Consider the following 26,696-nt stretch of genomic DNA (forward strand, 5'->3'; position numbering starts at 1 on the left):
AAGCAGGAGAGGGAGAGGAAAGGAACAGTCCTTGGAAGAAGACAGGTTTCTCATAAATCCATCTACAAAGTTGCTATGGGTGATGTCTTAGTCCATTTTCTGTTGCTATAATAGGATACCTGAGACTGGATAATTCATAAAGAATAGAAGTTGATTTGGGCTTATGGTTCAGGAGGTTAGGAAATCCAAGAGGATGGTGCCAACATCCATTGAACTTCTGAGGATGGAGTGTAGAAGGGCAAATGAACATGTTCAAAAGAACCAAAACACAAAGGGCAGCTTTACTTAATAATAAGTTGCTCTTACTGTGGCTAATTCAGTCCCAGGAGAAAGGCATTAATCCTCTTAATGGCCTAATTATCTATTAGAGTCCCCACATCCTATCACCATTACATTGGCAATTACATTTTACACATGTAGAGGCCGAACACGCCAAAAACATAGCAGGCAAAATAAGCATCCCACACTAACAGTATGAGTTATATTATGGAGATTCAGCTAGAAAATGAGAGCACGGTTTGTCGCTCTTTGAACTTCTGAATTTCAAGTAAGCAGAAAAGTTGGATGCCAAAGTAGGAGAAGATCAAGTAACCCAAAGACATGTTGTTGAAGAGAAGTGCTGATTTCATGCACCTGGTAAGAACATTGCCAAATGCAATGGGATTGACCTGGAAGCCAGCATATAAGAACCTTGACCTCGTATGTCAGCAATGCTAGCAATGCCACTGGAAATTTAAAAAGCAGCTCATGATCATGGATGATCCTGGCAGAGAAAATACCAGGCAGCTTGTCAGCATTAAGCCAGTGTGTTTTCACAGAACTGGGTATATGAGGCAGAAATGGAGTTACTTCAGGATTAAAATACGTTCCAAAGCCCTCAGCACAGAAGGAAGATTCTTTTCTAAGCAAAACTGGTTCAACCTTTTCCTCTTACAGATGAAAACATAGATTGCTCTGGTAGTGCTTCCATTCATTTTATCTCTTCAATTATTTACTCCTTGACGTGCCCATCTACTGTCTTCTTTAGCTTTAAATACTTTTTATCAGAAATTTCATTTTTAAACATGTCCTGCATATGCTATGTATTCCATCATCAATTTCTCTTTATCAGACTACCCTACTCCCTCTGATCCCATTTTTTCTGATTTTCTCAATGGACAAGAAAGAAAAACATGAACAACACACAAACAAGCTACAGGAAGACCTATAGAAGATTCCCATGAGACAGGTGACAGACCAGGTAGCCTGGGGGAGCTAAATAGCAGCACAGAAGATTGGATTGTGAAGGGGTTTAAGTGTACCTGGTTAATTTCCAGTGGATGGACAGATTGATATACACAGATATATATGGATTTCTCAACTGTCAACCTGGACCCTTAATAATGCTCAGTAAGTAATTTAAGCTATTATAATTAATAGCACACAGTTTACTATCTATACAGATTTTATTAGGACAAATAATAAGGAAATGGGTCCTGGGTGGAGGGTAATTATTCTAATTCAACCTCTCTCTCTCTCTCTCTCTCTCTCTCTCTCTCTCTCTCTCTCTCATATGTATAATGAAGAAAAATGAAGAAATTCTAAATCCTGGGACATTTACTGCTTTGAAAGTTATTTGGGAGGAGAAACTGAAAGGACATTGTTGCTATTTATTATTAACAGAGTTCTACAACTCAGAATTTTTCCTGCATAGTATAGGAAATGCATTGTTCAATTTACAAAACTATTGTTCAATCTGTAACATTTAAAGAAATGTTGTTTTAAATTTCACTACACTAAAAACACACATAACTGATTGGTACCATATTGTATCGGACTTTTCTATAAGGAAAGCACAGTTTCTTTCACCCTGGAGGATTAAAGTTTAGGAATGATGAAAAGCATTATCTGAGGATAATACCAGCTGTGATATTTTAGTAAGCAGCAAAACAAAAGAAAACAAAAACAAATATATACGTTATATATATTTGTTTTATATATGTTTTATATCTATATATGTGTATGTATATCTATACACACNATTTAATATTCTTTTAAATAAAAGAAGTTGGTCACAAAAGACCATGCATTGAATGGTTCCACTTACATAAAATGTCCAGAATAGGAAATTCCTAGAGACAGAAGCTAGATTAGTTGTTTCCATAAGGTGGAGAGAGGAAGAAATGAGGAATAACTGCTGGTGGGTACAGGCTTCGTGATGCAAATGTGAATGAAAACATGTTGGAATTGGTGGAAGTGACACGGTTCACAACTACATTAAACATTGTAAACTGTACACTTATAAAATGGTGAATTTTATTGTATCACAATATATATAAAGCACTTAGTTGAAGCCAAATTTTCTCTGTAATTGATTGTATACATCAAGGAAGATGTCTGTCCATCATAGTGAATCTCTTAACTGAAACACCTTATTCTTCTAGATTCACTGTAACTGTTTGTACTTGGTCTTTAGACAACTTAGTTCCCTCTGGCCCTTTACCTTCTTGAATAAGGGGACTCACTTCTGCTTTCTTGTGCTTTAAATCTTTCTGATTTCTTTATAAAGACAGAAACCATTAGCAAATATGAAAACATCATGAAGAAAACAAAAAGGTCTGATCTTGTTCATTTTGTGTGTGTGTGTGTGTGTGTATGTGTTTTATTTGTTATTTTTGTCTTTTGCTTTTTTCCAGTACTGAACCTACTACATGCTAGGCAAGCCCTCAACCACTGAGCAACATCTCTAGCCCTTCTTATTTTCTCATTTTGAGACAGGATTCACTAAGTTGCCCGTGCTGGCCTTGAACTTGCAATCCCCCGGCTTCAGCTTCCCAAAGTTTCTGGGATTACAATCATGTACCATGGAGCCTGGCTTTACTGTTTCTTTACTTTAACAGAACCAAAAAGTTGCTGATGAGTGTCCTGAAGAGCATGACAGTGATTTGATTTCATAGCCAAGGGCCATTGAAGAAGCTGTGGTGACACTTAGCTGTTCCTAACACCTGCTGCTGAGAACTGCCTTCTTATGTGAAAGAGAAAATTTGTCCAGCTGGTCAGGTCTCCTAGGTATTCCTCTCATATACAAATGTAAGGGGATGGGCATCATACCAGTGGGCATCTTCCCAGCACTGAGGGTCATTTCATCCAGGGGCAAAAAATAGAGTGCAGATTTTAAAGAGACCATAGAGCTTACTTAGCTTACTTACTTACTTACTTAGCCCTGTTCACCGTCCTGATGCCAACCATCTGGGCATCCTTGCACTACAAAGCAAATCCCAATATACAGACAGTCACAATTTCCACCAATATCTATTTCATTACATTTAAAGATGATTTTATAACAGTTCAAATTATGTTATACTTACAATTTCCACCAATACCTACTTCATTACATTTAAAGATTATTTTATAACAGTTCAAATTATGTCAAACTTTCATGTTTATAAAGTTTATAGTATTTCTCATGTCCAAAACAAGAAAAGCTTAGTATTTCTTCTGTGTCCTATACTATCAACTAAATGCAATATACATTTTTTGAGTGATGTCACAAAAATGACCCATATTGTTTTGTTCTTGGTTTAGCATGGAGAAAATAAAATTATTAAAGCTTTAGCCATGATTTCAAATATCTTACACAATATACTTAAAACTCAAAAGGCTAAGAGTAATTGAAATATCCCACTTTGAGATTTTAACTCATTTTGTTATTAGTTCAGAACCTTTTCCCCTCAAGAGAAATTTATCTCCCAAATTATATTCTCCATCTTTTACCCCTGAACACAGGATCTATCCATACTGGTAATGGATTCAGTCCATAAGGATTTTAACAAAAGATAATTTGTCTAGGGGATCCATGAGTCCTACGAAATTATCAGCAATCTTTTAAGTACGTTTTTACATACAGTTCTCTGGGGAAAAAGAAACATTTCTCAAGGCAGTCAGCACCTCCGGTAATGATCGCCACTTCTGTTTTGTGCCTATTCTCATTACATATTATTCATTCTTTTGCTCAGGACTAGTATGTGCTGAGTGTTCAGCTAGATGCTACAAGGAATTAAAGACAAATTGAAGGCATCCTTTTCAGCCTTGGTACTTAATCATGCAAACCGAGAAGTCAAGTCTTCTATTTCTTCATTTTTAATGTGGAAAAGAGAATATCCATGATCTTCAAGGTTCTTTCCAGTGCTAGAAATCTAAAATTATGAGTCATTATTCACAGACAACAGTGGAGTTAAAAGGGGGGGGGGTACGCACAAATGATGGGAGGCCTTTGGACCTTTCACAGGGCGCTCAGCCAAGGGAAGCCTCTGATGCAAGCTTGGAGATACGTGAAGCAGGATCATCTGTCCAACCCCCTCCTTTCACACAGGCACTCTTCCTTTTGATTAGTGATTGTAGTCCATGAGTGATGCGACTGTCATTCCTTGCAACTTTGTAACTGAGATTCAACTTCATTCTCCTCAAATCTGCTGAAGAGTGGCTTTGAACTGTGTGCCAGCCCAGTGTGCCAGCTGCAGTTGTTCCCCTCTCCTCCAGGGTTCTGTTGTATTGCCAGAGGCTGTGCTGGAGGCTGTGTTTCCCTGCATCTCTTTTAAACTTCCACCATGTTTCTAATTATCCCAGTTCAACTCTGAACCACTCCAACTTTCTGCCTTCCTGCTCTTCTGTGCAGCAGTGCTTGCAATGCAGCTGAGGTTAAGACTCCCTCACTTCCTCTTGCTCACCTCCCTCTTGACCTTTGTTGATTTGACAGGGCCCCAGAGAAGGTACAGGTCCAATCCCAAGCTCATTGAAGGGGTGTACCAGGAAGCCTTGTGCTCCTGTCCACATTTTAGTAGGTGGGACTCTTCACACCAGGTCTGGGATTACAGATACATGCCACCACGCCCAGCCCTAATCTTATAAGAACACCCTTATAAGATCAGACGGGCACATTCTAATGTCCTCAGTACACTTAATTACCTCTAACTCCAATTATAGTTGCATTCTGAGGTAATTGGATTTAATACTTCATCATTTGATTTTTAGGGACTTAAATTTCTGCCCAGAACACCTCTCATCTGAATATCACCTGGATTCCATGGTCAAATATTCATGATAATCTTAGTTTGAATTACCATGCCACCCACTTACCCTGCTACCCAGAGCGCCTGTGTATGTTGTCTTGCGTAATTACTAATAGCAAATCTTTTCATTTTAAAGTGTCCTGGTAGGTCTGTATATTATTTGGTCACTGTGAGTCTCATGCAAGTTCCTGTCAGTTTTCTCTAGGGTATCAAAAGCCTTCCCAGGAACACTAGACAACTCCCACCATAAGGTTACTGAATATAAAAGTGCGCTGTGATTACCCTACTTAACATTTACTATGGATTCCAAAGAATTCTTGGAATATTGAAAAGCCTGAGACTTTCAAAGAGATACCATGGTAACAACTTAAGTGTGTTTGTGGAGCAAGTGAAAAATTTCAGTGAGATGTATTCTAGAAATAATTGCCTAAAGCACATTATCTTTTTGGCCTATTCCTTGAAAATGTGCATATGCGTATTATCTTAAAAACTGTCATTTTATCATTTTTTCCCAGGATAAAATTTCATTTTCTCTTCTGCCACTGAAATGGGAAAAAAATCACCCAAGGGACTGGTTAGAGAAGGCTGTTAAAGAGTTTTGTTCAAATTTGTATTTTTGAAAAGCAGATTTTTGAACATAGTTAGCAATGAACTGGAACAGATCACGCTGAGTAAAAGATTAGTTGGAATACACTCACTTTTTCCAGAATCTAGATTGTCCCCAAAATTCAATTATAAATCTAATTACAACCTTAATTGTTAAACAATCAACCAGATTTTTTTTTTTTTTTTTTTTTTTGGTGTTGAGTGTTTTGTTTCCTGCTGACTCATAAGCAGGTGCTCCCACAGGTGTTAACTTTGCCATCACCATGTGACCCCATCAGACCTTCCCTTTCCAACTTTTCATATTACTTTTTTCTTCTTATCTTAGGCTATAACGTATGCAAAAATATGAGGTACAAACCACAGAGCTATGCTAGGTAGGGGCATAAAACTGGGAAGGATTTGCGGCAGGAAAGGAAAAGGGCAGGGGGTAGCAAGCCAGCAGTCCCACAGTACAGATGACTAAACAGTAGTCTTCTAGAGGCTCTTCTACAATCAGACTCCAAAGCCAAATACAATTGAAAGACTTTTCAGACCTAGTGCTTTTGGAGACTTGTAAACTACATTCACAGTAATAACAGGTCTGAAAGTTCTAAAGCAGAGATACTGCGTAGCTCAGTTTGGCCATCCAAATTTACTAAATATAATTGTGTTAAGGTTTATCAAGTCACAAACCCCAGAAATTAATGAGACTGGGAGGAAGAAAGAAGAGGATAGGTTTCCAGGAGACCCTGTTCCCAACTGAAAGCAAAGAGTGTATTCAATAATCCTATGGAGGTGTATGCATGAACGTAAGTCACAATCATTGTGAATGTACAGGTAGCATCAATTCTTGGTACTTGGGTGTCAAAGAAGAAAAGTTCATTACCTGTCTATTTTTCAGTAGACAGAGCTAATTTTACATGCAAAATCACTACCAAAACCTCGCTTTTGATATATTACAAAAATAGTCCACATTTATTCTCCTCAAGTCTAACACTCAGATAGCTTTCTCTAAAAAACACAATATTCCAAAGATATAATTTTTCAATTCTCACTGAAAAATTTAGGACTGAGTGGTTATTGATAGGCAAAACAAAAGTAGAACACATTTTTTTTTTCCTGCAGGATATATCTCTCAAATGAAATTCTATGGAACTGAAATTTACAATGCCAGCAGTTTGAAGCAAATGCAATAGCACTTTAAAGTAGCATTACAAGATTTATTTTAACATACTTAAAATTCAAAAACTCTTCAGAGAATTCTGGAAATGGAAAATGTTTACTTTAGGAGCACTCAACAATGTTTTGGTTCAACACTAAACCATAAAAGAATTCATGAAGCATACCTAATATGTGGTTCTTAGAGTCTGCTTTGTAAATGCAGTTTTCAAATAACAAAAGTGGTAAAAAAGACAAACAATCCTTGATTATCAAGATTGTGTACAGAAACAGTCTCGTGGATAATCTAAAACAGTAGATAACCACCAAATTTTGCATAAAATCACAATTTTAGACCTTTAATTCTGTAGCACTTCTCACCCCAGTAGATCTTCCCTAATGATGGAAATCCTCTGTAAAAGCCACATGGCTGCTAAGCTTTTGAGACTGAACCTAGCGGTGTTTAAACTCCCCAGCCATTTTTATTTTGAGACAAGTTCTCACTAAGTTGCTTAGGGCCTTGCTAAGTTACTAAGGCTGGCCTCGAACTTGCAATCCTCCTGCCTCAGCCATGAGGCAGGAGGCCTCATGCATGCTCCATCATGCCCTGCTAAACTTTTGAAATGTGGCTAGTCTGACTGCATTTTAAATTGTATTCACTTTAATTAATTTAAATTAAAAATTAAATAGCCACACATAGCTAGTGGTGGTCACACTGAATGCCACAGCTCTTGTCTTTCTAACTCATGACCATATGGAGGAAAAGTCAAGTTTCTATGGCAGATAGAATTGTTCTGTCCAGGTGTTTCATTGTGTTGCTTCATCCTGTCAGGGGAGAACTTGCCCACCTGCTGTGTTAGCAGGAGACAGTTTCCAGCTGTTCCGATTTTCAGGGTTTGCCTTATAGAAAATCCCTTTACTCCATGGCATGCCATTCTTGGAGAGGCTTACCTCCAATGGCTGACTGCAGAGGGATATACAGATTGGGCCATGAAGACTACTAATGGACAAGACTGATAGACCATTCATTCACCTGTCATTGACTGTTCACAGTTACACTTTTCCTGCTGCCCAATTCTGTTTATGCTTCCTGTTTTACAAGAGTATTTGTTGATGATCAAAAATAAAACTATCAGTATCTGCTTCTTGAGAATTCAGCCATTCATTTATATAAGAACCAATCAAGAATAATTTTTACTGGTAAGTGGGAAGAAAACAAGTACAAATGAATATTTAGAGGATGCTAGAGTTTATGTGAAAACCAAGGAAAAATAAGACAGTATACATGTATTTATTTACTTTTAAAAAAAGAAACACAGAAGAGACAAAGCATAAATGAGTAAAATGATTCCCTATAGAGAGTAGGTACACTGGGGTGGAAGAATTGAGTGGGAAGAATGGTTACTAACACTTCTCAGAATCTATTTTTCTATAACTCTGACTTTTGGACCTATTACATTTTATTATAAAAGAAACAAGAGCAAATGGAAAAACAACTAAAATAGAAACATTTCAAATAAATAACATCCATACTAAAAGGGGGAAAATAAATAATAACCCAAGTATTTTTTGACCATAGTATTTGTGTATTATCTTCAGTCCAAAGGAAAAATAAACATATAAATATTTAGAATAGGCTTGTTTTTCATAGAGATCCAGGACAGCAAATCTCCATTTTAGGCTTAAGCAAATTAATAAATATACTGATGATAATGAGAATCATATTTCCCACTGTTGGTGAGGGGAGTTACAAATATGGAACAGGGAAGACTATAAATCAAACCTATAGGAGCTGGGTTGAAACTGAAGCTATCAACATCTATATACACCTATCTATCCCTTTCTCAATTGCTGGACCTATGTCAACCCATCTAGATATCTTTCTAGCTTTGCCCCCTAGGAGGAATAAAACAATGACACCCACCTATAATTAATAGATCCAGCACCCAGATGCTTATTTCTAAATATATTTAGCCTGTGAAAGGAACTAAGGATTCTAGGAAAAATGGCTGAAGCCAGAGATGGAGAAAACAGTCTGAACTATCATGTTGCATGAGAAAGGGTACATGCATTCAGACAATGATGGGGACATGGGAAGATCTTGGACAATTTAAACATCAAAATAAGTAATGAAAGAAACTATAATCAATTGCATAAAGTCAACACCTAATAGTCCATTGATATAAGTAAATATATGAATGAATGTAGAAGAAGGGGATTTCTTCCTTACAGCACTATGATGTCTAATAATATAGAAAAAAAGGATGGAATTAAAAATGTCATTTGGCAACTAACTTACTAATGAATGACTCAAGTAAGAATCATCTCTGGTGGCTTAAACTAGAGAATGAAAGTGAAAAATTTGTATATTTATAGAGACTCAAAGTATCTCCTCACACACTATGTAATGAAGAGGAAACACTACTATATACACTGTCATACTCCACATTAAGTAAATTTCCAAAGATAACTTCACAGCCAGGTGTGGTGGCACAGAGATGTAATCCCAATGGCTTGGGAGCCTGAGACAGGAAGATCGCAAGTTCAAAACCAGTCTCAGCAATGACAAGGCTTGCTAAACAGACTCAGTGAAACCCCGTCTCTAAATAAAATACAAATAGTGCTGGGAATGTGGCTCAGTGGTTGAGTGTTCCTGATTTCAATCCCTGGTACAAAAATAAATAAAAATAATGATTTCACCAATAATGGTACCAAAAATATAATGTGCCTCCTGATACAATACAGAGAGGACATAACAGCACACTTTAGAGTATTTCTGCTGCTATATTCGGCTATACACACACACACACACACACACAGAGTCAGAATATAAATATTCTGAATTTATTCATAAGAAACACCAAGGAAGCCCAAATTGAGAAACATTACATAGAATAAATATCCTAAGCTCTTCAACAACATCAAGAACATAAAAGACAATGAGGGTTTGAGGAACTATTTCAGATAAAAGGACAACATCAAGATGCGGTAATACAATTTATGTAGCCAGGATGGATTCTGGATCAGGAGTAAACGTGACTATAAAGAACATTATCTGTACAACTTATGAAATTTGAAGTGAACCAGGAATTATATATTACCATATATTATAAATTTATCAGTATTGAATTTCCTAATACTGATATCTGTACTATAGTTTTGTATGTGAATATCTCTTTTCATCTAATGAAAACTAAAATATTCAGAAATAAAGGGGTAGGATGATTGTCATTATAAAATGATGCAGAAAAAAGTGTACAAATATAATATATATTTACATGGTTACATATACTTATGCATAAATTTATATTATACATATCTTATAGAAAGAAAGATAAGGTAAGCAGGAGACTAAAAATCATTGATGATATAGGTAAATGCTATTTAGAAATTCTTTGTGCTATTCTTGCAACTTGTCATCAAGTTTAAATTATATCAGAATTTAAATAGTACAAAAAGAAACTAAGAAAATAAATGGATACCTATTTCCATCACTGCTACTGAGAAATTTAAAAAGATCTAATTTATTTTCTTTGATTACTACCACAGTTTCCCTATTACAAAATATATTATGCAGTGAGATCTTACAACTCACAATTTTTTCACTTTGCTATTAGCATATGAAGCCTGTAAATAGTTTCACATGTTGATTTTTTTACTTATTTATTCTATCTGAAATTTGGATTTACAGAATGAACTTAAAGTGAAGCATTAAAGAAAGTAAACATATCTTTAATAGGTTTTGTAAAAGAAGGTAGAAAATACACAAAATGAAAAAAATATATGTATATATTGCATTTATATGTAAACACACACACACATATATCACAATCAAGGAATTTTATATGGGTGACAATCAGAGGTAATAGTACACTTTAGTATTCTTATAGCCACATAAAGTAAAATACTTGCAGATGAATTGTTGAAAAATCATTTAGGAAACATGACTGTTAATGAAATTCAAAACTATATTATTGACTGCAACTAATTTAAGGGGTTTAAAAAGGGGTTGCTATTATCTTTATAATGCCTTTATTATTTGATAATGAATGTAAAATAATTTATAGAAAATTTTATAAGTTCATACCTGACATTAATGATATTTTCTCTGAGAGTTTTATGTTTGTGAACAGAAAAGTTTTATCCCATTGTCATTTATAGGTCCTGGCATGGCAAATCTGGATACACGAAAAATGGCTGGGGAAAGTAAAATTTAGTATGTTGATTTATTATTCCTTGTGTTCATTTTGATTCTTTTATACTATTTTGACTGATTTATCTATAGCTATTTCCCTGTTCTTTAAAAAGTTGGGGGTGGTATTCATGGTATAACTACAATTTAAATTTTTGAGAAAGATAATTGTATTTTGCACAGTTCAATGCCGTTAAACAAGAAGGTTGATAAAGCCAGAGAAAGTATATATTTTGAACATATTCCACCAAAATAATGCACATAATTTTGTGACTGAAAAAATAAAACTGATTTCTTTTTTCTGTTGGTGCTGTTCCTTACATTCTTTGGTTAGTTTAATTAATCATTAAAATTATTTATTTATAATATACAGTTATTATTTTTGTAGGTAAAAAAGTTGGTAGAGTATTAATAAGTATATATGATTCAGTCTAAATTTTTCTGATGTCATTTTGATACTGTCTAAACTCATGTGCAAGGTTTATAATGTTGTCAGTATACTTTATATTTCACCTCTAACATTATCCTCAAGCATTTATTGAATATAAAACTGTATCCCAACTTTATTCAGTATTGAATTTGAATTGTTTGGTTCACACCAAACTCCAATTCTTATTCATATGTCTAAGCTATATAATGGATGCAAAATAACATTAGTAGTGTATTAGGGCTATGGTTTTGGCTCAGTGGTAGAGTGCTTGCCTAGCACACATGAGGCCCTGGGTTCATTCCCCAGTACCACATGAAAAAGCTAAATAAACAAAATAAAGGTATTGCATCCATCTACAACTAAAAATACTTTTAGTAAAATCCTAACTAGGTCAGAAATTAGATAACCTGGAATTTAAGTGTGATTTTTGTTAATCAAGTCACTTATCAAAGATAGTTTATATTTCTGTAACAAAGGGCCAGTGAAAGTTGTCATAATAAAGAGAAGAAAAAAAGATACGGACTAAGAAGTGCTACAAAAATTTAAAACTAATTCTATTATTTCGATAACTTCTCACATTGTGATAGAAATTTATTGGTATTTTTTAAACAGATTTTTATTATTCTCCAAATTCACCATAGATTTTTGTGGAGACTTTGGTTCTTAAACAAAACAAAGCAATTGTCTCTATTGATCCAGTACTCTTTTAAATTAGAGAGTTCCCACTGCAATAATAGAGAACATTCTGAATGATGAATGTACTAAATGGTACACTGATTTCCTAAGGACAATAATCACTCGAAATGCTCTCCGTAGCATATAATCTTAGATATTTCAACAATCAAGTGAAAATTCCCCTGTGTGTGGTGATGAAAATTGATGTTAACAAAATTTTTTTCAAAACAAAATTTTGATTTTTTTAAAGGAACAGTTGAATTCAAATAATCTGTATTTTTTATTTTATAAATTGAACTTTCTGAAAAATTTAGATGTTTAACAATGGTTCTTTTTAAGCCTTCAGGACATAGTCTGTGTGTCCTAGTGACACCCTCATCAGTTATAGTGCAATAGTAAGAACACATTTTTTATTTTTCCCCAACCAAGTGACAAGGCATTTCATGCTGTGAATGTCTAACACTTTGCTGTGACAGCTAGGCACATATTTATATTTTCTGCTATTTTAGTCAGGGAATAGTTCAACATTGTCTCAGTTGATTTAGTGCCAACTCAAGTCAGTCTTTCAATATTTGTCCAGGTAACTGGACCAAGAATACCTGGTGAAGACTTGTCACAAATTACAGCGATATTCTTTATTCTTTGAATAGTTTTGGTTGGCACAGGTGATGCTGAACAGACAGTAGATAAACAACACACAGATCCACTGAATTGTAACACTGGGAATATTAAATAAACTGTGTCATTTGATACACTTCACTAGAGTAAAACCACTGAAAAGACTTTACTCTCCAGAATTTAAAACAAAAGAAAAAAAAAAGAGGAGTATAGCAAATAGAGGGACATAGATACAATGCTTTAAATTAGGACTAATTGTAGGAAATGGGGTATAAGAATATTCAAGTCCAAGTCAAGAGAGAGAAAATAGCTTGGATCTCAATTTACTAGTAGTCAATAGATTTACCAGGCAGTTATTTGGAGACAGTATTAAATTATTATTAGTAGTAGTAGTACTACTAGTAGTAGTAGTAATAGTAGCATTGGTACTGGGAATTGAATAATGGGGTGATTTGCCACTGAGCCACATCCCTAATTCTTTTATTTTTTATTTTGAGATAGGTCCTTGCTAAGTTGCTAAGGCTAGCATTGAAGGTGTGTCACTGTGATTACAGGCACATGTCACTGTTCCTGATTCTAAAATTAAAATAAACACTGTAAACACAGAAAATTCAGAAGATAAATTATTAAAGGAAGTGTACAGAAAGGAAAGGATTTTTGACTTCTAATACTATTTCAGGTTCAGACTTCAGACAATCCTAATGCTTAGACATTGGGTAAAGGTTTTCTTTTCCACATTTCAACACAGATCAAATGGAATCCTCACTACATATACACATTTCTTACTTTCTTACTTTGGGAATTACTTCCTGGCCTTCTAATTTACCTTATTTGAGGTCTGGGTTATACAGCTGATTAATGATTTCAGAATAAGCTTAACTCAACTTATAATTGATCATCTGTGTTAAAGTTGTGACCAGCTATTGTAAATATCAATAACTATACCACATTTACCTGAGTAAGCTATAATGGTCAAGATTCTTGTGCTTCAAGTTTCAGAATAGAATTTTATTTTATAAACTCAAAAGACACTTAAATTCTAAAATTATATTGTTTTATAGAAGAAAGGTGGTTGGACCATAGATTGGCATAGTCTAAACACCTACAGCAAGTTGGTAAAAGCAATTATAAGGAAACATAATATGCCACTCCCAGATGCCACTTTGGCATAAGGATTATTTGAGCTAAAGACAACTGAGATCCTGAAGATGTGAAGGAAGGAAGGAAGGAAGGCAATCAGGCAAGCAAGAAAGCTCTGGAGATGTCAAAAAAGGGTTAAAAAAAAAGGTCTGCCTCCCCTCTCACCATTTATCTTAAATTAGGCTCAGGCTCAGCCTGTCAACCAGGCAGCACAAAGAATCTACATAACAAACTTTAGTAAAACAAGACTTATCTTCCATTAATTTCCATGTATTTTTTCTTTTTTTATTGATTTTTTAAAAAATATATGACATCAGAATGCATTACAATTCTTATTACACATATACAGCACAATTTTTCATATCTTTGGTTGTTTATGAAGTATGTTGACACCAATTCGTGTCTTCATACATGTACTTTGGGTAATGATGTCTATCACATTCCACCATGCTTCCTAATCCCCTGTCCCCTTCCTTTACCTTCCACACCTCTGCTCTTTCTAGAATTCATCTATTCCTCCCATGCTCCCCCTCCCTACTCCACTATGAGTCAGCCTCCTTATATCAGAGAAAACATTTGGCATTTGTTTTCTTGGGATTGGCTAACTCCACTTAGTATTATCTTCTCCAATGCCATCTATTTACCTGCAAATGCCATGATTTTATTCTCTTTTAGTGCTGAGTAAAATTCTATTGTGCATTTATGCCATATTTTTTATCCATTCATCCACTGAAGGGCATCTACATTGGCTCCACAGTTTAGCTACTTTGAATTGTGCTGCTATAAACATTGATGTGGCTGTGTCTCTGCGGCATGCTGTTTTTAAGATTTTTGGGTATAGACCGAGGAGAGGGATAGCTGGAACAAATGGTAGTTTCATTCCCAGATTTCCAAGGAATCTCCATACTGCTTTCCAAATTGGCTGCACCAATTTGCAGTCCCACCAGGAGTGTATGAGTGTAACTTTTTCTTTGTTTGTCTTCATAATAGCTGCCATTCTGACTGGAGTGAGATGTAGATTTGATTTGCATTCCTCTAATTGCTAGAGATGATGAACATTTTTTCATATATTTGTTGATTGATTGTCTATCCTCATCTGGGAAGTGTCTGTTCAGGTCCTTGGCCCATTTGTTGATTGGGTTATTAAACTATACTATAGAGCAATAGTAACAAAAACAGCATGGTATTGGCACCAAAACAGACTGGTAGACCAATGGTACAGAATAGAGGACACAGAGACTTACCCACAAAATTACAATTATCTTATATTAGACAAAGGTACCAAAAACATGCATTAGAGAAAGACAGCATCTTCAACAAATAGTGCTGGGAGAACTGGAAATCCATATGCAACAAAATGAAATTAAACCCCTATCTCTCACCATGCACAAAACTTAACTCAAAGTGGATCAAGGACCTAGGAATTAAACAAGAGACTATGTGTCTAATAGAAGAAAAAGTAGGCCCTAATCTTCATCATGTGGGATTAGGCCCCAACTTCCTTATTAAGAATCCTATAGTGTAAGAATTAAAACCAAGAATCAATAAATGGGATGGAATAAAACTAAAAAGTTTCTTCTCGGCAAAAGAAACAATCTGTGAGGTGAACAGAGAGCCTACATATTGGGAGCAAATTTTTACCCCTCACACTTTAGATAGAGCCCTAATATCTAGAGTATATAAAGAACTCAAATGGCTAAGCATCAAAAAAATAATTTCCATGTATTTTTCTTTCTACCATTTGCCCCCTATGAAAGTGTATGCCCTTTTTCCTGTGTCCCATTACCTCTCTATAAATGTATTTTATTAAGATCTTATATGAACCTCAAATCCTAACCACTCTTTTGAGTTCCTCACCACAGAATTCCGCCTACAACTATTGCTGCATGTGCCAGTAAACTGTTTTTATGTTGTTAATTTATATTTCAGTGTAATTTGTAGGGCCCTAGTAAGAAAATTTAGATGATATGGGACAAAGTTGTGGGGTTTTTTCTCCTTCCCTACATGGTTCTAATAAAGTATTTCATACACTGATTTAATATTTGAAATATTGGATAAATTATCAAGGGAATTAAGATAAATTCCAATTAAACTTCCAATTCTCTAATATTTAAGCGGAATTTCAAACTTTTTCAGTCAATAGCATTCTGTTATTTTGAGTGATAGTAGAGATGTGAATGAAATGACAAAGCTTTTAAGGAGAAAAACCATGTATTTTATGAATAAAACTGTGAGGGGTAAATGTTTACACATGATTTTTTTTTAAAGAAACTTTAATTGGGTTATAGTTAGTGTATAGCTCAAAATCATTCAAGGCAGGCAGTCATGTTGAAGAAGAAGTTGTTCATTCAACAGTGACACTTTATTGAAAGTCTATTGAGTGCAAGAATTGGGCTACAAACCCAGAATTAATATGTCAGAATCCTGATTGACATAGAGATAGCAAATATGAAAGACACAAGATGCTGCAATAATGGTAACATGAAGTCACAGACTGGACCAGGAGCCCTAGTGGTCTCATTTGATGTGGCAAATGAAGAATAATAAAGCTTTTCTACCTCAGTTCTCAAACCTGAGTTGCATCAGAGCCACCTGGAGTCCATGCTAGATCACAGTAAGTTGGGCCCCTCCTTCAGAATTCCTACTTAAGTCTGAGATGTAACTCAAGATTTTTTTTGCTTCTGTGAAAATTATCTTGTGAAGTACATACTGTTACAGTATAATCTTGCTTTTTTATTGTGAAGAAAATAAGGTTCAGAGTACTTAATATGCTCAATAGATCCAAAGACTTGCTTTTGTTAAAAGAATGATCCCAGCATTTTTTTTTTCTTGTTTATGGGGACAAATGTTACTTGGAAACATTTTCCTCTTCACTCTGGTTCCATAACAATTGAGAGCTATTTGGCTATGCAATGAGACTGACTGAGCAGAGCTTCTCATGGAGTTCTTGTGTTTCATCTAGACAATCCATTCGGATTATGTATTCAGAAGAGTACATTGAAATTCTTGATTTAAAAACACCTACTTTTTGGCAGAGGCAGGTCCAGGACAGACTTGCCAACCCAGCACGGAGCACAGACAAGCTTAGAGCAGCCCCACTGACACCCATGGAGCCTGCACTGGGTCCGAGCTGCATCTTTGAACATATCACCCAATAACACTGCCCATCGCCCCCCACAACCCGACCTGACACCCCATCGCTAAAGGCCGCTGCCTCCATCTTGGGATATATTCGTCACCATCTTTAGTTGTGGCAACTCCCAGGTTGGATCACCAGCTGGGAAGGTATCTATAGTCAAAAACTCCCCGCTCTCCCTGGTAACCGCTAACCCTGCACAGTGACTGCCTAGTACAAAACAGCTCTCCAAGACAGGTGTGCAGCCCCTAGAGTGCAACCCATAAGACCTGCTGAGAGAAAGCTCCTAGATTAGGAAGTAGAAAGGGAGGGGTGAGTGAGATACAGTTTAGAGACTAAATTAGAGACCAGGAACTTTGAGGTCTATAGGTAATACAAGGAGATAAGACTAGGCACCTACATCACATGAGTGGGCCCCAAAGGAGATCCTTGACGTGCAGTCTTTTATCAGGAAGAGCTGGTGCCATACCCCAATTCCAGGTGCTGTGCACCCAAGACCAACCCTTTTACCCTGGTAACCTTCAATATCCTGAGTGTGGAGATACCAGAAAATAACAGAAATCATCACCTATTTGATGACAAGGGAAGCAGGAAAGATATTGAACTCCAACCAAAACAAGCCTTGTTTCTTCCTTAGAGATTTTTTTCCCCTCCCTCTCTATTCTCCCACCCACACATACCCAACATTTGCGAAACCAAGTACTTGGCATAAATTAGGATACTGAGGACTGGGATGTCTGAATAATATATTATGGTTGTGTTATATATTTGTTTATCTCCTATTTTTACATTTTTATTTCTTTTAATATTTATATGTATTTGTTTATATATTCTATTGTCTTCCCACTTACTTGTCTCCCAAAAATCATTTCCTCTCTCTTCCCCTGCTACTACCCAACTTCTTCCGATTCCTTTCTCATACTTCCTAAAATCTAACAGTTCTATATCCTCACCTCCCACCCCCTCAACATCTCATTTTACACCTCACCCAGGTTCTTTGTCCACCATCAGCAACTGTAAACCCTTTTGCAAACCTACTGTTTATATTGTAGAAATTAATTGAACTCACCATTTCTGTATATTGTGACAAAACTGTAAATGCCTTACTAGCAACCATTTAGTTTTAGGTTGTATATTGGTTGTACTGGGATCTGTTAACATTGTTTTCCCCTTCAAGGAGAGGTACTGGAACCCTGCAGGGGAACTATAAGCCTAAAGCATAAAAATTGTAACACTTCAGATCTACAGTGCTAGAAGGAAAGACACAGGATCGACATGAAGAAAAAAGAAATGAAAAAAGTGTCCTAAACAAATTAAGGTACTACATTATTAGAATCTATGGCTAAAACAACAGAAGAAATTACAGAGAAGGAGTTCAGGATGTACATTATTAAAATGTTCTGCAAATTAAAGGATGATATAAGAGAACAAATACAGGCAGCAAATATCTTTTCAATGAAGAGCTACATAAGTACAGGAAGCAAAAGAAAGCAATTAGAGGTATTGAAAAAAACAGAAATTCTTTCAATGAAAGAAACAATGAACAAAATTGAAAGCTCAATAGAAAGAATAAACAACAGAATATAGATAACCTGGAAGACAGGACTTCAGACAATGAAATCAAAATATATAATCTTGAAAAGAATGTAGATTACACAGTAAAGATGGTAAGAAACCATGAGCAGAACATTCAAGAAATAAATGACCTAACATTACATCTCAAAGCCCTAGAAAAAGAAGAACAAATCAACACCAAAAGCAGTAGAAGACAGGAAATAATTAAGCTTAGAGCTAAAATCAATGAAATTAAAACAAAAGAAACAACTGAAAAATTGACAAAACAAAAAGTTGGCTCTTTAAAAAAAAGAAGTAAAATTGATAAACCTTTCGTCATGCTAATGAAGAGGAGAGAGAAAACTCAAATTACTACCATCTGTGATGAAAATGAAAATATCATGACAGACACTGTAGAAATTCAGACAATAATTAGAAATTATTTTGAAAATTTGTACTCCAATAAATAGAAAATACCAAAGGCATCCACAAATTTCTAGAGTCACATGATTTGCCCAAACTGAACCAAAATTATATGCATGATTTAAACAGATCAATTTCAAGTAATGAAATAGAAGATGCCATCAGAAGTCTACTAACCAAGAAAAGCCCAGGACTGGATGGATACACAGCTGAGTTCTACAAGACCTTTGAATCAAGGTGATATTAGCCTCATACTCCTCAAATTATTTCATGAAATAGAAAAAGAGGGTACACTTTCAAACTCATTCTTTGAGGCTAATATCACTTTGATTCCAAAACCAGGGAAAGACTCATCAAAGAAAGAAAACTTCAGACCAATATCTCTAATGAACATAGATGTAAAAATTCTCACTAAAATTCTGGCAAATTGAATACAAAAAATATATCAAAAAGATATTGCACCACGATCAAGTAGAGTTCTTCCCAGGGATGCAAGGTTGGTTCAACATAGGGAAATCAATAAATGTAACTCATTACATATAGACTTAAAAATAAAAATCATATGATTATCTCAATAGATGCAAATAAAGCATTTGGCAAAATACAGCACCCCTTCATGTTCAAAACACTAGAAAAACTAGGGATAACAGGAACATATCTCAACATTGTAAAAGCTGTTTATGGTAAGCCCCAGGCCAACATCATTCTAAATGGAGAAAAATTAAAAGCATTTCTTCTAAAAACTGGAACAAGATAGAGATGCCCTCTTTCACCACTTCCATTTAATATAGTTCTTGAAACTCTATGCAGAGCAATTAGACAAAATAAATTAAAGCGATACAGATAGGAAAAGAAGAACTCAAAGTAGCACTATTTGCTGACGATATAATTCTATACATGGAAGACCCAAACACTTCCACCAGAAAACTTATAGAACTAATAAATGAATTCAGTAAAGTAGCAGGATATAAAATCAGCATTCATAAATCAAAGGCATTTCTATATATCAGTGATAAATCCTCTGAAAGAGAAATGAGGAAACTATCCCATTTACAGTATCCTTAAAAAAAATAATAATACTTGGGAATCAACAAAAGGAGTGAAAGACCTTATACAATGGAAACTACATAATCCTAAAGAAAGAAATTAAAGAAGATCTTAGAAGATGGAAATATCTACCTTGTTGTTAGATAGGCAGAATTAATATTGTCAAAACAACCATACTACCAAAAGCACTATACAGGTTTAATGCAATTCCAATCAAAATCCCAATGACATTTCTCATAGAAAGAGCAGTCATGAAATTCATTGGAATAATAAGAGACCTAGAATAGCTAAAGCAATCCTTAGCAAGACGAGTAAAACAGGTGGCATTACTATATCAGACCTTAAAATATACTGTAGAGCTATAGTAACAAAATGGCATGGCACAAAAGAAGATCTGTAGATCAATGGTATAGAACAGAGGACACAGAAACAAACCCACATAAATACAGTTATCTTATATTAGACAAAGGCACCAAAAACATATATTGGAGAAAAGATAGCCTCTTCAACAAAATGGTGCTGGGAAAAACTGGAAATCCATATGCAACAAAATGAAATTAAGCCCCTATCTGTCATCATACACAAAATTCAACTCAAAATGGATCAAGGACTTAGCATCTTCTCCTTTTACTTACTAACCAAACCATGTATTCTTTTAGATTCCAAACTTTGAAGTAACACAGCTGCCCCAAAGTAGCATCAGATATTTCCTGTCTCGGACCATTTGTACATGCTTCCAACCTACATGGAGTGGCCTCCCCTCATGGTGGTGATCTATCAGTTTTCCAATTATAACATAAAACATATTTGCATTCTGTTTATAATGTTATAATTTATTGAGACAAAGTCTATTATAATTTATTTTAAAAGCTTAACTCCAACAGGTTGGCAGTCTCCAATTTTAAGAAGCTAAACTATAAAATATGAAGTGGCTAAAAATTAATTGACTTCACTATCTCTTGATTAATTTAGGTAGCATGCCCTGATAAATTGAATTCTTGTGACATTTAGAAGAATAAGAAGCAACAAACCTACCAACACTTGGGTAGCCAGGCGTAGAAGGGTCTCCTCCTGGATTCAGCGTCACCATGAAGTTATCATAGTTAATATTTGCAGTCTTTGGTAAATCACAAGGATCAATATATAGAAGAACACCTCCAAATCCAGCCTTTTCCAATAAAGAAATCTAAAAAAAAAACAGGTAACAGACTTTTAAAATATTATCACATACATTCTGAGTTCATATAGTGCCATTTCATGAATGTGGTTAAGATACTATGCCTTCATTTCCCTTCCCTTCTCTCTTTTTTTTTTTTCAAAACAAGCAGACACTTCAAGGGCTAAAGAAGCATGAATCTCTGGCTTCAATTTCCAATACCACAAAAAAGCTAAATTCAATTAAAATTAAATAAGTAGGTACTCCAGAGTGTCTAATCAATGAGATCAGGCAAATGATTTTTCTACTCATCCCTTCCTACTTCCTCCCCATCTCTATAATATTTAAGTAGAATTCCTATAAAATTTGCATTTAATGTCAGTTGACTGCTTATGGAATTTCTCACTTCTTTTTTTTAAATGTCTAGGTAGATTTAGAATTTCTAATTTTGCAAGATTAACAGAGAAACACCACATGCAATGTTCCCCTTTAAAAAAAACTGTCCTGACTACTCTTATGTCCTTCCCTAGAGCAGAAATCACTGCAGTACTGTGATACATTTCCTCCAGGGCTATGCCTGTCATACCAGTTGTTAAACTGTTGAAAGACTTTCACACTTTTTGGCAAAGAGCCACTGTTCTGAACCTCCCAGGGACCCCACTATATAGTCATTCTAGTCTCTATCCTGGATGCCCAGACAGACCTGCCAGATAAGGCAACTAAGAGATTAACACATAACCCAGGGAGAGGCCTCCTTCTGAATGATTAGCTTCTGTATGGTCTCTGTCATTAAACATTTTGGAAATAGCCCCTGGTTACTGCCTTTGGAAATATTTAATGTAAAGATTCCCTTCTGTTCTTTAGTAAGTATACAATGCATAAGTATAATGGGACAGATGAACTTGACACCATCCAAAGTTCTCTTTATCTTAGCTTGTTAAATTGATTTTTTTTTTGTTATGCCTCTTAGTGTAACCTACCTGATTGTAAGGAACAATAATCATGATTTGCTGATTCTATTTGTTTCCCATGAGAGAGGAAAAGTAATTAAGGAGCAGTAAAGGAATAAATGAAAATAAGACTAAGGGTCATATTGAGAATAGATAGTAGGTGGTTATTGTGTGACTTTAGTTAGTATCTATACTTCACTTCCCAATTATTGCTTTTACTGCTTATTGAGATTTGCAGTGGACTAAGCACAGTAACTGTGGCCCTGGCTAGACCCTTCCTTGAGGGCAGAGGTCACTCTTATCTTCTCCATCATTGTACAACTTGCATTTAAAAGCCTATAGTGAGCATTTAAGAGTATTGCTAAACAAGAAAATGCAAGAGTAGGTATAGGTGAGACACAGCAGGTGTTGAAGAAAATAGAGCCCTGAAAAAATACTTAAATGTACATATACTAGGAATAATAAAACATATTTTTACATACAAAATGACCTTAACTACAAAAGGAAATAATTTGAAAAGAACCTAATATAGAATATTAGTATACCACTTTAATGGTATCTGTCCTACTCCTTTAAAAATGTTCCATACATTACAATTTTTGGTGCAATAAATAATAATTTTTATAACAAAAAACTACCATTGAGAACCTAAGTAAAGTATAATTGACTCATATTTGCCTTCAATAATAAGCCACTTAGATCAGATTTCTGTTATTGTTTTCCCCTCGGTATTTTAATGGAGAAAAGGAAAGAATTAAAAAGGAGAAGAGGAATGAAAAGGGGGAAAAAAGAAACAAAGAATGTGTGAATATGATGAAGTCCAGATTTAAGTTACTCTTCAAATCCTCACCATCCTCACCACTTAAGTCTTTAGGGAGGGCTTCTGATATTACATGCTGAAATAACTATTCTTTTCTGGAGAGGGAGAGTAGTAGGGATTGAACCCAGGGTGCTTCATCACTGAACCCTTTTATTTTTTGAGACATGGTCTTGCTAAGTTGCTGAGGCTGGCTTTGAACTTGCAATCCTCCTGCCTCAGCCTCCTGAGCCACTGGGATTACAGGTGTACACTACCACATCCAGCTGGAATACATATTCTGCTTGTTATAGGAGAATAAATCAAAAAACAAAATTCTTTGGAATATTAAAAATATTATTTTATTAACAATTCATGATTATTAAAGAGAAAAAAGATATAGGCGAAAACCAAAAACGAGAAAGTTCCCTTACATATCAAGAGGTATTTAGCATAAACATGACTAGACCCTTCTTTTCAGGGTTGATGCATATAAACATTTACACTTAGAAAATAAGACCATGTTAATACTATTGTGCAATCTGATTTCATTTAGTTAACAATAAAAAACAAACATTTGTCCTTGTTAAGTACATTTTTATATAATTTAATACCTGTCAAATATTGTATATATGATACAAATAATAGTATACATATGTGATCAAGTGTTATTTAACCAATCTGTAATGTTCACAAAAAACATTTTATGTTATATTGCAATAAACTTCCCAGTAGATAAAGCTCTGCACAAATATCTACCTCCATGAAATATATTTCCATTGGTGAAATGTCTAGGTAAAAGTATTCCTGTCTTTATTAGTTTTGGTAACCTATGTTCCCTCCAGAGAATATAGCAAGTATAGTTTTACCAGGTAATATGTGCAAGTTCAATAGTTTTACCAGGTATATGTTCAAGTTCAATAATCAAAAACTTATGTGTGGTTTTGCTTTTTATGGTTTCAGTTCTTCTCTGTCAGCTATGGTCCAAAAATATTAAATGGAATATTCCAGAAATAAGCAATTCATACATTATAAATAACATGCCATTCAGAGTAGCATGATGAAATCTTGAGCCATTGTGTTCCATCCTGCCTGGGAAGTGAATCATCCCTTTCTCCAGTTTATCCAGGCCCTATACTCTGTTCACTTGTTAAGTCACTAAGCAGTTCTCCTGAATATCAGGTTGACTTCCACAGTACTACAATATTGTGTTACAGTAACCCTTATGAAGTAGTCTCATTGCAGTAACTTCAAAATGTATAGTATTAATATATTATTAGAGACACAATGCAAAGAAATTGAAATATTTAGAATCTGTACATTAAATTTCTTCTGAGCAACTGGACTTTCTTCAGTTTCAGATCTAACTTAATATTACCCTGTGAAAAGCTAGTTTTACTTTTCAAAACTACTTGACAGTGTTTATAATCTAAAATATGCTGCATATATGACAACTACAATATCATGTGGGGTTAAGTATATACTGCATTAGTGAAGCTATCAACATTATGTTTATATAGGAAATACTTCTAGTCTAATGAATACTTCAACCAGTATTTCATTTGCAGAAGAGAACTTAAATATTGTGCAAATTTGCTAAAAGTGTTTATCCAAAATGTTCATCAGTGATATTACTAATCTTTGAGTAGTTAAAAAATATATATATTTCACATTGTATTTCTCAAGATAAGAGAAATCATTAAACCAACTTCCTACTCAAATGCCTCCAACTTCTTTTATTCAACTTAAAAAGGTTCTAACTCTTTTTAGTTTGTATGCCAGGGTTTGCTAATTCCCTTCACGCTACATCATACCTTTACTTACATGACAACCCACAAAAATATACCCATCATTTGAAGGCTTTGTAATACTGAAAGTGAAACCAAGTGAAATTTTATTTTGTTACTTTTTCTAGAAATTTAAATGATTTGGTTGGTACTTTCAATAGCAATAGATTATGATCTATTTTGAGAAGAAACTTTATAGTTTCATCATATCTACAGTGCCTAACAGACTGCCTAGAACAAAATCATATACTTTATTGTTGCTGAGTTGTTGACAAAATGAGGATATGTACCAACTAGCAAGTGAATGAATGCATAAGTGAATATGGTACAAGTGTATACCATAGTGTATATTATATTAATGTTATTTTGCTTTGCTGTTCATACCCTCTGACTGGAAGACTTGAAATAGATTTTGTTGTGGCATCTTTTATGCAAAGTTAAAATGCAAGTATAAGTATTAAACCAGCTTACTTTAAAAACTCAAGCAAACATGCAATTAAATGTATTTTCTCTTTTATCCTCCTTTTAAAAATACATAATTAAAAATAGGTCTATTTTGTATTGATCTTTGCTCTGTTTTGTTATCTAAGAGAGACAGGTGGAAACTAACACAATGGGGTGTGACATTGTGATTTGGTCCTGCTGACAGGTCATATATGAATGTTTTTGGCCAGTTTCAAGGTGGCTGATCACATATTTCTTGCTATGAACCATATTAATACATTTCTGCTTGTGTAGAGTATATGAAGCTAGGCTCTATCAATTGCCAAATAACCACTTCCAAAATAAATGGCACTACCAATCTATGGACAACACAGCAGTATTATTGAACAAACCTTAGAGAACTCTAAACTTCTGGGTATTATTTTCTCAGGATAGTGTTTTGGTAAATGTCAGTAGTCAAACTAGGTTTTTACTCTATTGTCTTGGACAATTAATATCTGGGCACTAGGTGGCTACATGTTATTTCAAAATTTAGGAACAATCATTCAAAAGAAAACTAAAAAGTCAGGAGGATAAAAGAGAAAGGCCCCTGCTCTGATTCTTATTAGTTAAGTTCTCTATTTATTCATTTCTATTCTTACTTTTAACTGAAATATCTTTTAGAGTCCAGAAGGAGGAGGATATATTGTCCTTCACACAATTTACCTATTCATGGTATCAAGCAAGGGTATATCATTTGAATTCCACACCTGAACATTAATTCATTCACAGTTGTTCCTAAATGGTCAGTACATGCTTTTGAACCAATTGAATGTTAAGGTCCTCTTTTGATTGTCATTGGTCAAAATGAGTGCATGAGGGGCTGGAGTTGTGGCTTGGGGTAGAGTGTTTGCCTCACACGTGTGAGGCACTGGTTCGATCCTCAGCACCACATGAAAATAAATAAACAAACAAAATAAAGGTATTGTGCCCATCTACAACTAAAAAAAAAGAGTGCATGAACTGCCACCTGTGTATCTGATACCAAAATAAGAACTTTGATTTTTTTTCCACCATTTAGGCTCTTTACAACATTCATTCAACATTACCATCATCTGAACTTCATAGTCCTCATGTGGGGGGAAAAAGAAAACTTAACAAAACCAAAGTTAAAAATAATGCAAAAAGAGGACCTTAGTTTTACAGAAAAAAAAAATTAAGGCCTATTGTCATGCACTAAATTTTTAGGTCTTAGCACACATTTGAAATAACTAATATTTGGAGATAAAACTTTATAGAGTAATTAAGGTTAAAAGAGGCCAAAAGGATCAACTCTAGTCCAACATGACTGGTGTCCTTATAAGAAGATAACCCAGAAGAACAGGCACTGAGAATAGGTCATGTGAAGACACAGGGAGAAGGTGGCATTTACGAGCCAAAGAGAAAGACACCAGAAGAAACCAACGCTGCAGACACTTTGATCTTGGACTTTTAGCCTCCAGAACTGTAAGAAAATAAATTTCTGTGACATAAGCCACCCAGTCTGGCATTTTGTTATGGCAGCCCTAGCAAATGGAA

The 26,696-nt window shown here is 34.9% G+C and overlaps 1 protein-coding gene across 12 annotated transcripts in view; it reads right to left on the reverse strand.

The window, feature by feature from the left end:
- The window catches only part of Naaladl2 (N-acetylated alpha-linked acidic dipeptidase like 2), a 1,175,859-nt gene that overhangs the window by 424,822 nt on the left and 724,341 nt on the right, over nt 1-26,696 (reverse strand). For all 12 annotated transcript variants that reach the window (XM_048814261.1, XM_048814264.1, XM_048814263.1 and 9 more), the window contains one exon: nt 21,042-21,192. In XM_048814261.1, the coding sequence (XP_048670218.1) occupies nt 21,042-21,192 (151 nt within the window). The remainder of the gene's footprint in view (nt 1-21,041; nt 21,193-26,696) is intronic.

Source organism: Marmota marmota, unplaced genomic scaffold, assembly GCF_001458135.2.
Source record: "Marmota marmota marmota unplaced genomic scaffold, marMar, whole genome shotgun sequence".
NCBI lineage: Eukaryota > Metazoa > Chordata > Mammalia > Rodentia > Sciuridae > Marmota > Marmota marmota.